The 12,275-nt window shown below is 41.4% G+C and overlaps 1 protein-coding gene across 12 annotated transcripts in view; it reads left to right on the forward strand.

Annotated features, from left to right (window-relative positions):
• LOC115109713 (CUGBP Elav-like family member 2) overlaps positions 1-12,275 on the forward strand; it is a 73,020-nt gene that overhangs the window by 20,931 nt on the left and 39,814 nt on the right. For 11 of the 12 annotated variants that reach the window (XR_003860541.2, XM_029634973.2, XM_029634974.2 and 8 more), the window contains exon 2: positions 11,658-11,857. Coding sequence is in view for 11 of the 12 variants with exons in the window: in XM_029634973.2 (XP_029490833.1) it covers positions 11,658-11,857 (200 nt within the window). In the remaining variant the exon portion in view is untranslated. Of the gene's footprint in view, positions 1-3,995; positions 5,231-11,657; positions 11,858-12,275 lie in introns of those variants that run through there. The other variant, XM_029634978.2, reaches the window with a different exon arrangement.

Consider the following 12,275-nt stretch of genomic DNA (forward strand, 5'->3'; position numbering starts at 1 on the left):
CTTGCAACCTAGCCATTTAGCTAGCAGGTTAGCAAACAAAATGCATAGCTGGCACCTTGAGCTGGAGATAATTTATTTGGCACGTCTTACATAGTTCAATTAGTTCTAAGCAGTGGCATAGACTATTATTTTCAATACCAAAAATGTATATTTCATACTCCATACATATGGGATGTACGGGATACCTCCCAAGCCTAATTATTACCCAAAGAGGGAGAGCCTTTCCTGACTAACATTGGTAATCTTTCTTTACCACAACCTATGAATTGAACGAACACATAAAGCAGCACTGGATTATATCACAGGGTGTGGTCCTATGAATGTTGACTTTTTTTTTATAGGTAGAGCGTCAAGTGATTCCTGAAATGATCCCAACCAAGCTAAGTAAAAGCCATACATTCCAAGTCGAAGGTGTTCACTGGCCGTTAATTTAGGATGCATACAGAACCCAACAAACGTGTGACGCTTGTGGCTGACGACATGTATACTCGTATATGATATCGGTGGCTCAGTGCTGCCTCAGTGACAGTCTCTATAATGGGAGAAACTAGGAAAAGTGTAGCAGTGCAGCTGACATGCTTCTGCGCTCAGACGACAGCAAATCTCCAGGCATATGGTCCCGGTAAATCATGTTATTTTGTGGGAAGAGCAACAGCAGTTATGCTAATGTCAACTTGAACCTGTCAGCTGCTCCAGGACCTGTCAGCTGCTCCAAGGTGTCTTGGAGCCAGGTCATTTGCCACATCACAGCGACAGGCCCTCCTGGCCTAACTGACTTTCTCTGGTCTGGGTCATAATTATTGGGGCATACTAGCAAAAACAGTTGCAACTTGAAAACGAGTGTTTCTTATTGGACAAACTGGAGCCAGTTTAATTTGAAATGATCCCCACTGGAGTGAGCTCCCCAGTGACGGTTTATGGCTTTTACATGTGGGACCCCTTTCCAACCAAGGGGAGTAAAGAAAGGAAGAAGTTTGAGTCATTTGGATTGGAACTTGCATTTGGTGTGGTGGCTGGGCAAATGACCACTGGCACTGACTGTTTGATTCCCGGGACCACCCATACGTCTAGCTTGGGTAGTGTTGAAGTGTTTATCCAGTATTGGGATCACTATGTTTCAGCAATTCACACCACATGCATCTAGTTATCAAGAGAATTGTATTATGTATTGGGCTGACGCCAATTATTTGACTGGCCGGCTTTTTTGTTCTTGTCGAGCAGTTGCAGATATCTGTGTTTTGTTATGGCACATGAGACACCTGTCTTATTTGCGCCCATCCCAGTGAACTAATCCATTGCGGAGGCCACGGGGATGGCACAGTCAAATCCAATCAAGTCCAAGAAGGAGAGTGCGGCTGCACAATTCACGTCTTTCTCCAGAATGCGCGCTCTCCCGCCAATCTGTGCACATTAATTGTTAAATAACTTCATTGTGTGAATTGTTTGCGTTTTGATTAGAGGTCGACCGATTTAATCAGTATGGCCAATTAATTGGGGCTGATTTCAAGTTTTTATAACAATCGGTAATTGCCATTTTTGGATGCCGATTATGGCCGATTACATTGCACTCCACGAGGAGACTGCGTGGCTGGCTGACTACCTGCTCCGCGAGTGCAGCAAGGAGTCAAGGTAAGTTGCTAGCTAGCATTAAACTTATCTTTTAAAAAAACAATCTTAACATAATAACTAGTTAACTACACATGGTTGAGGATATTGCTAGTTTATCTAGCTTGTCCTGCGTTGCATATAATCAATGCGGGGCTTGTTAATTTATCATCGAATCACAGCTTACTTCGCCAAACGGGTGATGATTTAACAAGCACATTCGTGAAAATAGCACTGTCGTTGCACCAATGTGTACCTAACCATGAACATCAATGCCTTTCTTAAAATCAATACACATGTATATATTTTTTAAACCTGCATATTTAGTTAATATTGCCTGCTAACATGAATTTCTTTTAACTAGGGAAATTGTGTCACTTCTCTTGCGTTCTGTGCTAGCAGAGTCGGGGTATATGCAGCAGTTTGGTCCGCCTGGCTCATTGCGAACTGTGTGAAGACCATTTCTTCCTAACAAAAACCGTAATTAATTTGCCAGAATTGTACATAATTATGGCATAACATTTTACGGTTGTGCAATGTAACAGCAATATTAGACTTAGAGATTAGAGGTCGACCGATTATGATTTTTTTCAACGCAGATACTGATTATTGGAGGACCAAAAAAAGCAGATGCAGATTTTTTAAATATTTTTTTATTTATTTGTAATAATGACAATTGCAACAATACTGAATGTACACTTAATTTACCTTAATACATCAATAAAATCAATTTAGCCTCAAATAAATAATGAAACATGTTCAATTTGGTTTAAATAATGCAAAAGCAAAGCGTTGAAGAAAGTAAAAGTGCAATATGTGCCATGTAAAAAAGCTAACGTTTAAGTTCCTTTCTCAGAACATGAGAACATGAAAGATGGTGGTTCCCTTTTAACACGAGTCTTAAATATTCCCAGGTAAGACGTTTTTAGGTTGTATTTATTATAGGAATTATAGGACTATTTCTCTCTCTACCATTTGTATTTCATATACCTTTGACTATTGGATGTTCTTATAGGCACTTTAGTATTGCCAGTGTAACAGTATAGCTTCCATCCCTCTCATCGCCCCTACCTGGGCTCGAACCAGGAACACATCGACAACAGCCACCCTCGAAGCATCGTTACCCATCGCTCCACAAAAGCCACGGGGAACAAGGGGAACAACTACTCCAAGTCTCAAGAGAGAATGACGTCACCGATTTGAAACGCTATTAGCGCACACCCCGCTAACTAGCTAGCCATTTCACATCGGTTACACCATTCTAATCTCGGGAGTTGTTAGGCTTGAAGTCATAAACAGCTCAATGCTTGAAGCATTGCGAAGAGCTGCTGGCAAAACGCACGAAAGTGCTGTTTGAATTAATGCGTACGAGCCTGGCATGCGAGCCTGGCACTTCAAGGTATGTTGTGTAACCCCCCCCCCCCCAATTCCAGGTTGAAAGGCAACAAAATAGGAAAAATGCCAAGGGGGATGAATACTTTCACAAGCCACTGTACGTGTCCCATTCATTTCTAATCTTCAATGTTTGTTTGGTTACTGTAATGTCTGTTAATGCATTCAATATATCTTTATTCCAGTCTTTTTACCATTCTCAATGTTGGAGTGAGTGGACAAATTGTGCGCACAAACTAAGCTACACGTGTGGGAATTTTTGTTTTTATTTATTTAATTCCATTTACGAGATTTGTCTATTTTTTCATTGTCATTTGTTTGGAGCGCTCCTGTCGATGTTGAGTAAGGACGTGCACCTGATTACGCATAGAAGTAGGCCTATAGGCTACCTGGCCTGCTTGCAAGTTAAGGTATATAAACCTTCCCAGTTGGGGATCTAATAGTATTTCTGATTGGCTTAATGTACCACCACTAATGAGCTGTGGAGCTTCTCAGAGTAATGTTTTCTTCAAAATAAACAGCAAGCAGCATGTTTTTACATCTATTGAGAATGACAATTCCAATTTATTTGAGAAATCTTTCCAGCTCTCTCCCTTTCATAACCACTCAGCGTGAAAAGGAAAAATATAATGCTCTGATCCAGTGGAAACATCATAAAATAGGCCTACCTGATTACTTCATATCCCCTGTGCAAATAGCCTACAGCTGTAGCGGGAAACGGAGGGCCCAGAATATTTTATATCCCCAAATGGGCAATGTTGCAAGGAGCTTCAGGCAGGACCCAAGTTAATTGTTGCTAAAATGTTTCAAGTTGGTTGCAGACAGGCTATGCGTAGCCAATGTGATTTATAGGATATTTATTTTCATCTGGATATTTTTTACCTGCAGGCTGTAATGTTTATTTGTTTGCTATTTTTATATAGAAGTTACTTTTTAGGTTTTTCATTTTAGATTTGGATAGCATTTTGATTAACTACATGACAATGATTTTGAGATATGGAGAAATTATTATAAATGAAATTAAACTGTTCCACAAAAATAAATTGGCATTCCACATGAAAGTTGGCTGACTCCTCGTGTAGCCTATTACAAGGCAACTTCAGGAGCGTAATGGCAGAAACTACGAAAGCCAGTAGGAGCTCTCTCACACACTCACACACATAAATAATATGGAAAAATACTAGTTTTAAAATTTCAACCAATCGGTTGGTCAAAAGAACAGTCTACTTTCGGTCAACCGCGTTTTGTTTTAGTCGGGGACTGACCTAATTATGTGACATGCAGCTGTGTCTGAGATTTTAGATGTATGAGAAGGCAGGCAAAGCACTCAGCAAAATGGCGTCAGAGAAAGGCTGCCTGGATCTGGCAACTAGATAAATGGTGTCACACACCACAATGCCCGTTGCGGTGGTTTAGTGAGACGTAGCATTGGATGGGAGGATTACAAAGCTTCCCTCTGACTCACCACAGGCCCATTGTTACTGTATAGGGGATCTATCGGTGAATAGTGTTCTCTCCAGCATCCGAACAATATGCAATTGTTTCCGCTGTTGCTGCGCTCAGGATAGCATAGAGAGAATTCATAGATTGGGCATCATCACAGTAGGATTACTGTAAAAAGGGGTTAGCCTATTCTAGTGATTGTATTTCTAAGTGCTGATGGTAGAAGCTGGTAGGTTACTCCCTGTTCCATCGCCAAGCTAGACCAGCGCCTGAGGAGGGTGATGGGCTACAATCCTCTCTCTGCCAACTCCCAGCGTTTTAGAGAGGTGTTAAGAGGGTAAAACATTTTGCAACAACAATAGAAAGGGAGCTTTTCTTATTGGACAATTTCAGATAGTACAGTACCTCCCTGCTTCACTGTGTTTAGGATTGCTATCTTCTGGTTAGTGCTGACTGACCACTACACTGCTGTGCCGAGGCCTTGCTGCTGAGTGGATCCTGTACAGATATCTGTCGGGGTTGTTGGTGAGGGGCAGTGAAGTCGCCCCTTGGCTTTGTGAGCTTTAAATTGTCATTTTGGATGTATTGGCTCCAGAAGGAAAGTATTTTTATTTTTTTCCATTTTCCCCTGAAGAGTTATTTGTGAAGTGTGTAGGATCTGGGACTTTTTAAGAGTTGGCTTTCCAGAGGACCGACAGTGAGGAGTCAGAATGTCGTTTAGGTCGTCACTTGGTGTCTCGGCCGAGCGTTTGGGCTCTATGTGTAAGAGATGGATGGCTCGTGTCCAAAGGTCTGTATACTTCTAACTCTCTCTGTCCCTTTATTTAACCTAGTCACTCTTTCCCTGTTTTTGTCTCCCTCAGTCCCTCTGCTTACTATCCCATTAACTAATCACCAGGTCTGTGTGCCAGTTGCCAGCTTTCTCACACCAGGAGTCCCTTGGGTCCTCAATTGGATGTACACACACACACTAGAGCTGGCGGGTATACCTTATTTTACTATATACCGGTATTGATGCACGGACCGGTTTGGGTTTTTATTTTACCTTCTATAATGTTATTTTTATGTTTGGTTTGTTAAATGTGATATGCCGTGTGTAAAGTACTAGAGGTCGACCGATTTTATGATTTTTCAACGCCGATACCGACTATTGGAGGACCCAAAAAAGCCGATACCGATTAATATATATATATATATATTATATATATTTGTAATAATGAAAATTACAACATTACTGAATGAACACTTTTATTTTAACTTAATATAATTCATCAATAAAATCTAACACATCAATAAAGTCTCAAATAAATAATGAAAAATGTTCAACTTGGTTTAAATAATGCAAAAACAAAGGGTTGGAGAAGAAAGTAAAAGTGCTATATGTGCCATGTAAAAAAAGGTAACGTTTAAGTTCCTTGCTCAGAACATGAGAACGTATGACAGCTCGGTGGTTCCTTTTTAACATGAGTCTTCAATATTCCCAAGTAAGGAGTTTTAGGTTGTAGGAATTATAGGACTATTTCCCTCTATACCATTTGTATTTCATATGCCTTTGACTATTGGATGTTCTTATAGGCACTATAGTACTGCCAGCCTAATCTCGGGAGTTGATAGGCTTGAAGTCATAAACAGCGCAATGCTTGAAGCACAGCGAAGAGCTGCTGGCAAATGCTGGAAAGTGATGTTTGAATGAATGCTTACGAGCCTGCTGCTGCCTACCACCGCCCAGTCAGACTGCTATATCAAATCATAGACTTAATTATAATATAATAACACACAGAAATACGATGATAGGGCAATTCCGGAAACTATCATTTTGAAAACAAAACGTTTATTCTTTCAGTGAAATACGGAACCGTTCCGTATTTTACCTAATGGGTGGCATCCCTAAGTCTAAATATTGCTGTTACATTGCACAACCTTCAATGTTATGTCATATTTATGTACAATTCTGGCAAATTAATGACTGTCTTTGTTAGGAAGAAATGGTCTTCACACAGTTCGTGACGAGCCAGGCGGATCAAACTGCTGCATATACCCTGACTCTGCTTGCAGAGAACGCAAGAGAAGTGACACAATTTCCCTAGTTAAAATAAATTCATGTTAGCAGGCAATATTAACTAAATATGCAGGTTTAAAAATATATAATTGTGTATTTATTTTAAGAAAGGCGTTGATGTTTATGGTTAGGTACACATTGGTGCAACGACAGTTTTTTTTCGCGAATACGCTTGTTAAATCACCCGTTTGGCGAAGTAGGCTGTGATTCGATGCTAAATTAACAGGCACCACATCGATTATATGCAACGCAGGACAAGCTAGATAAACTAGTGATTATGTTAAGATTGTTTTTTCAAAGATAAGATAAGTTTAATTCTAGCTAGCAACTTACTCCTTGCTGCACTCACGTAACAGGTAGTCAGCCTGCCACGCAGTCTCCTCGTGGAATGCAATGTAGTTGGCCATAACCGATTGTTATGAGAACTTGAAATTGGCCCCAATTAATCGGTCGACCTCTAACGTACATTTTCAGTTTTCTCCACTACTTCAGTCATCTCTCTCCATGCCACTTTCCAGACAGACCTAGCCACGCCCCCTGTCACTCAAGGATTGTGTTTGTTGTTGCTCGACCACGATACACTTGCGTTCAGTCTACATGATCATGCAACAATGTTGACGACGACGACGACGACAATGCTTTTTCCGCTTTGCTTCTTAATATAAATCCACAAGTGTTCTACTATTACACTATTTGTTTTTCTTATCTGCAACCCGCTAGTTTGTCTTTTCTTAGCAAGTTGTGGCTAAATCGTGTTAGCTGCTAATGCTAATCGCTAGCTAGCTAATAAATGTACCGAGTCGGAGCAAACGTAGCTAGCTATACAGCCTCATACCAATTATGGTGTAGACCTAGATCAGCATGTTGTTTGTGCAACAGTATATTCTAAATCAAAGAGGAATAGATGAAGCATGAGTATGTTGGCTACATGAAGTACCCAAAGAGAAAACATTTAATGTAGCCAAAGATTATAGGGTACCCTGGAAACACTGACCAACACTTTGGGGTGGCAGGTGTTAGTAATTACATATGTAGAAGGGTGAGCCGGTCAAGGATCGATTCAGACAAAGTGGTAAATTGTATGACAAGCGACAGTTTATTCAGAGTGAAGATATCTAGTACAGCGTAATTACGGCTCTCCCGTTAGCTCGCACAGAACAGCAGGAAAAGAGGCCGTTAACAATCAGCACAGCCCTAATATATGGCACAGAAAGTAGGTTGATTCTAGAAGATCGGATCTTTGGATTGGTTCAGGCTGGGTGTAGTCTGTAGTCTTCCGCCATTGGCTCAGTTGTCTGTCCGTCATCGTGGAATCCTCTTCGGGCACACAATGTTCGGCTAGAGAGGAGATTATGTGTGTGCGCTAGTTTGGCAGTAAGTGTGTAATGCGGGAGCTATCCTGTAGGGGACCCCACAGGCTTTACTGTGAGTTGTAGCCATGTATTAGCAATAGGTTGGTCACCTGCATAAGAAATAGCATTTCTCTACACAGGTAGCTTAGTGGGTAGAGCGTTGGGCCAGTAAAAGTTGTTGGATCGAATCCCTGAGCTGACAAGGTAAAAAATATGTTGTTCTGCCCCTGAGCAAGGCAGTTAACCCACTGTTCCCCGGGCACCGATGACGTGGATGTCGATTTTAAGGCAGCCCTCCTCCGCACCTCTCTGATTCAGTTGAATGCATTCAGTTGTACAACTGACTAGGTATTCCCCTTTTTCCTACCCTGTCAAAATAACTCCTCCGTGGCATTTACATTCGTTGTCAAACAACACTCTATTCAAAGTGCCCACTCTTATATAGAATTTGAATAATCATTCTATTTCCATGATTCCAACAGTTTATCCAAATGTTTTGCTCTAAATCACAATTGCAACATTTGGTTAAAAAATATGGCCTAGATTTGTTTTTGCCCATATCGTGCAGCTGTACTTGACAGTGTATAAAGGATCTCAAAATGAGTGCAGGAAATGCAGAGATTTATGAAAGTGTAGACATTTTTTGGGGGGGTTGAAGTTTGAACAGTATAGAACAATTAATCAGAATGGAGAAAGACCCATTGAAATCACTTATGTGTGTTTTTTCCACCTTTTGGGTCACATGCTACTCCTAAAGCAAATTTAGACATTTTTATTATTTAAAATGTAATACGGTGATATATTTTGGCTATATCGCCCAGCCCTAACACGTGCGCGCACACACACATAAAAGTGATCCTTTGGCACAGTCTTTTGTGTGCGTGTGCAATGTGAGTGAATAATACCTTCCCTGTACCTAGTTGACTACTAGGACCAGTCTCCCAGCTAAATGTGGGGCCAGAGTTGTGGCGTACTGGCCCCTCCCAGCCTGGCTCAGTGGAGGGGGGTGTGTGTGTATGGTCAGCGCTTGTACGAGGCTGCCCCTTCGGCCTCAGTGTGGGCATGTGCTGACAGGGGCTTCTAGTGTGTAGTGGTCTAGGCAGTGGGCACAGTGTGATACTTACGCAATGCTGCCTGCCTGGTCTGGCCTGCTGCATATTTGCTTTTCTGGCTCAGTGGGCATCTGAGAGAGGCTTCTGATGGTCTGTGTGGTAGACTTTGTGGTACGTTGCCTGGCCTCAGTGGTCTGGCCTGCGGACACTCCATCAGTCCCTTTAAGGCTGGCCCTAACTTAATCACCCTGAGAATGCTGATCCCCTCTCAGGGCCTGGCCATGCAGCATGGCGCTGACCCACTGAGGGGGAGAGAGAGAGCTGTGTGTGTGGCTCTTGTGTTACTGTCTCTCTAAATTGTTTGTTTTAAAACAGCAGCAGTCAAAGTACTATTGCATTGTTTGTTGGCTGGTGAATGAAATACAAAAAAAAGACTCATCAGGCACAAAATAAATCCCCTGAAAGGCTAAAACATGGATTAAACGTACACAACCAGGGCTTATTCTGGATAAAAAATGGGCTTGGGTGGTGGGCGTGGCAATGAGCACTGTCGGCTTGTTTGAGATTTTTATTGGATCCCATCTTGGCGGTGACATTAAAATATATATATATTTTATCCTGAAAATGTTTGTTTTTTACGCTGTTTGTACTTTAGGGGACCCGGAAAAAAAACATTTTGGCAGCCCTGCCCAAGGATCACAATTGCAAAAAATCCCTGACTACTGTTGAAACAATACAAACGCATCTCATCCTTGTCTAACTAGCCACTGCCTCTCTCCCTCTCACATTAATACACCTGGTACTAATCAACTCCAATTTTTGGGAGGAGCCAATGACCTAACTCAATTCACACTGACTGAAAACGGGACACTTTTACAAACACTAACACATTTAGCCTTGATTCAATGATACAAATGGGGGTTGGGCGGTATCCAGAGTTTCATATCGTCATACCATCCTTCTCGCATGCTGGGATTTATGGTAATACTAGCTTAGTACACGAGGGCTCCAATTATTTTTTTTAAAAGCCCATTGGTCATCTATTACCAGACCAGACTGCTAACAAAATTAGCACAATAATAGTGAATTTCCATGGAGGCTGCTAGCTAAATATGCTAACAAGTGCAAACAAAATATACAAATTGCAAAGACAGGCGACACAGCTCATAAAGTTATACATGTAAAGGTATGAGCAACCGAATATAATTTTTGGTGTGTTTTTCACGCAGAAAAAAAAGATAAAGCACTTAAGAAATATCTTGCTGCGTTTTGTAAACTCAGATCTAAAATGTTTCTTAATATTTCTGCTCGGCATCAGACTAATTTTGTGCTTCTGTTACAAAATCACAAGTGGGCATGTACTTTTCGGTGTAGCCAGCCTACATTTCTCGGGTAAAAAGTAAGATGTTCTTCTAAGCAAAACATAAGGAATGTAGCTTGCTATATTCTTTCTATGATAAACATTAGAAATATGATGGCCATGCATCGTTTTTGCCAAGAAGGTTTTGCTCTTTCATTGTACGCTCGTTTACTTGTGTTGCTGCCAGCCAAATAGCTTTGCTCATCTGTTGTCATCTGATGAAAATGAAACTATTTTCTGCCATTCGGCATTTTTTCTGCGAAGGAAAACTAGTTGCATGTCCCTGATCACTCTATTGAAGCAAAAAAACACTTGACTTTTAAATCTAAAACGTGACCCTGGCAATACACTGCTGGACCTGCTCCCACTTTCTCCCCTTTGTACTATTTACAAACAAACACGTGACTGGCTACACTGTTCCTGGGACTATCGTTAGCTTCATAATGTGAAAAACGCTATCTGCTTTATCTCCTCACGTATTGTACAAGTTGACTGCAGATATTTATTTAAAAAGTAACTACAAATATAAAATAATTATTTAAAAATGTTAAATAATTTCAACGGTATTGAAAAACCATCCCGCGGCTATTTCCAAATACCCCGGTATACGGTATATACCAGTGGCAGTTGGTGCCATTTTAAGATTAGGGAGGACCATTTTTCTTTATTTCTTTATTTTAAAGCATATTGGATAAGGTATTCAAATTCAATTCACCCAGCTGTTCTAAATTCATTCTCAGATTATTTTTGATTGGGTGGACAACACGTTAGTTCATGCTGCAAGAGCTCTGATAAGTTCGCGGACATCCTCTGGAAGTTGTCATAATTACTGTAAGTCTATGGAAGGGTTTGAGAACCATGAGCCTCCTAGGTTTTGTATTCAAGTCAATGTACCCAGAGGAGAATGAAAACTATAGCTGTCCTTGGGCTACACCATGGTATTACCCTAGAGAGAGCTGTTGAGGCTTCATTGCAGAACAGTGTGTCATCCGTCAGCCAAGATTGGCTACAGTTGTGTTCTATGGTAGTTCTATGGTACAGGTTTTTGTGAAAAACTAGCCCATCGCTAGGAGATGTTAGTGCCATGTTGCAAATGCTTTGCAGAACATTTTCTACCAATACCACGGTGCAACCAGAGTTTTTTTTTTTTTTTTTTTGTACGTGTAACTGCCAACACGCTGCTGCTCAACAGTATAGCTGCCTTGCTCACCTGCTCGCACTGAAACTGTTTCTTGCATCCTTTGTCTTGCAAACACACGTGACCGCCCTCTTGAAACACCTTAGCCAGCTGCGCCACCAAAAAGCTAGCAATAAGATGGTAGGCCCTGGTACTAAATTATCCTAAACAAAATATTGTACTAAATCCTTCTTCCCCCTCCACCTCTTCCCCACAGCAACGGCAGCAACAGCAGCAGGATGAATGGTTCTATGGAGAACCTGGATACCCCTGACCATGACTCCATCAAGATGTTCGTTGGCCAGATCCCCCGCTCCTGGACGGAAACCGAACTCAAGGAGCTGTTTGAGCCCTACGGGGCCGTGCACCAGATCAACATCCTCCGAGACCGCACTGCCACACCCCCCCAAAGCAAAGGTAAATCAATTTTAAAAGGGTTAGGGTTAGGGTTAGGGTTAGAAGCCAAAGAGAAGACGGAAACAGAGGTGTAGGGGCTGTCATAACTCACACGCTCATGCAAACTCACTTTGCTTTATGACAGCAATAAAGAATAGCCAAGAGGTCACTTCAATACAACACACAGCCTGTGGCTCACCACACACACACACACACACACCTACACACACAGTGCTGTCACTCAATGTCGGTGTTAACAGGCGTAGTAGGCTGTTTGTGTGTGCGCGCTATATTCCTGAGTCTTACTTTGAACATAATAGAAATTTCTGTTATGTTTTCAGGGTTATACCAAATAGCAACCCTTCTTACTCCTGTCCATTATGGAAAACATATTTTATTTCCTCGGGTGGTTAAGAGATGTGTAAAGAAGTGAGTGAGC

This window comes from Oncorhynchus nerka, linkage group LG25, assembly GCF_034236695.1.
Source record: "Oncorhynchus nerka isolate Pitt River linkage group LG25, Oner_Uvic_2.0, whole genome shotgun sequence".
Taxonomy (NCBI): Eukaryota; Metazoa; Chordata; class Actinopteri; order Salmoniformes; family Salmonidae; genus Oncorhynchus; species Oncorhynchus nerka.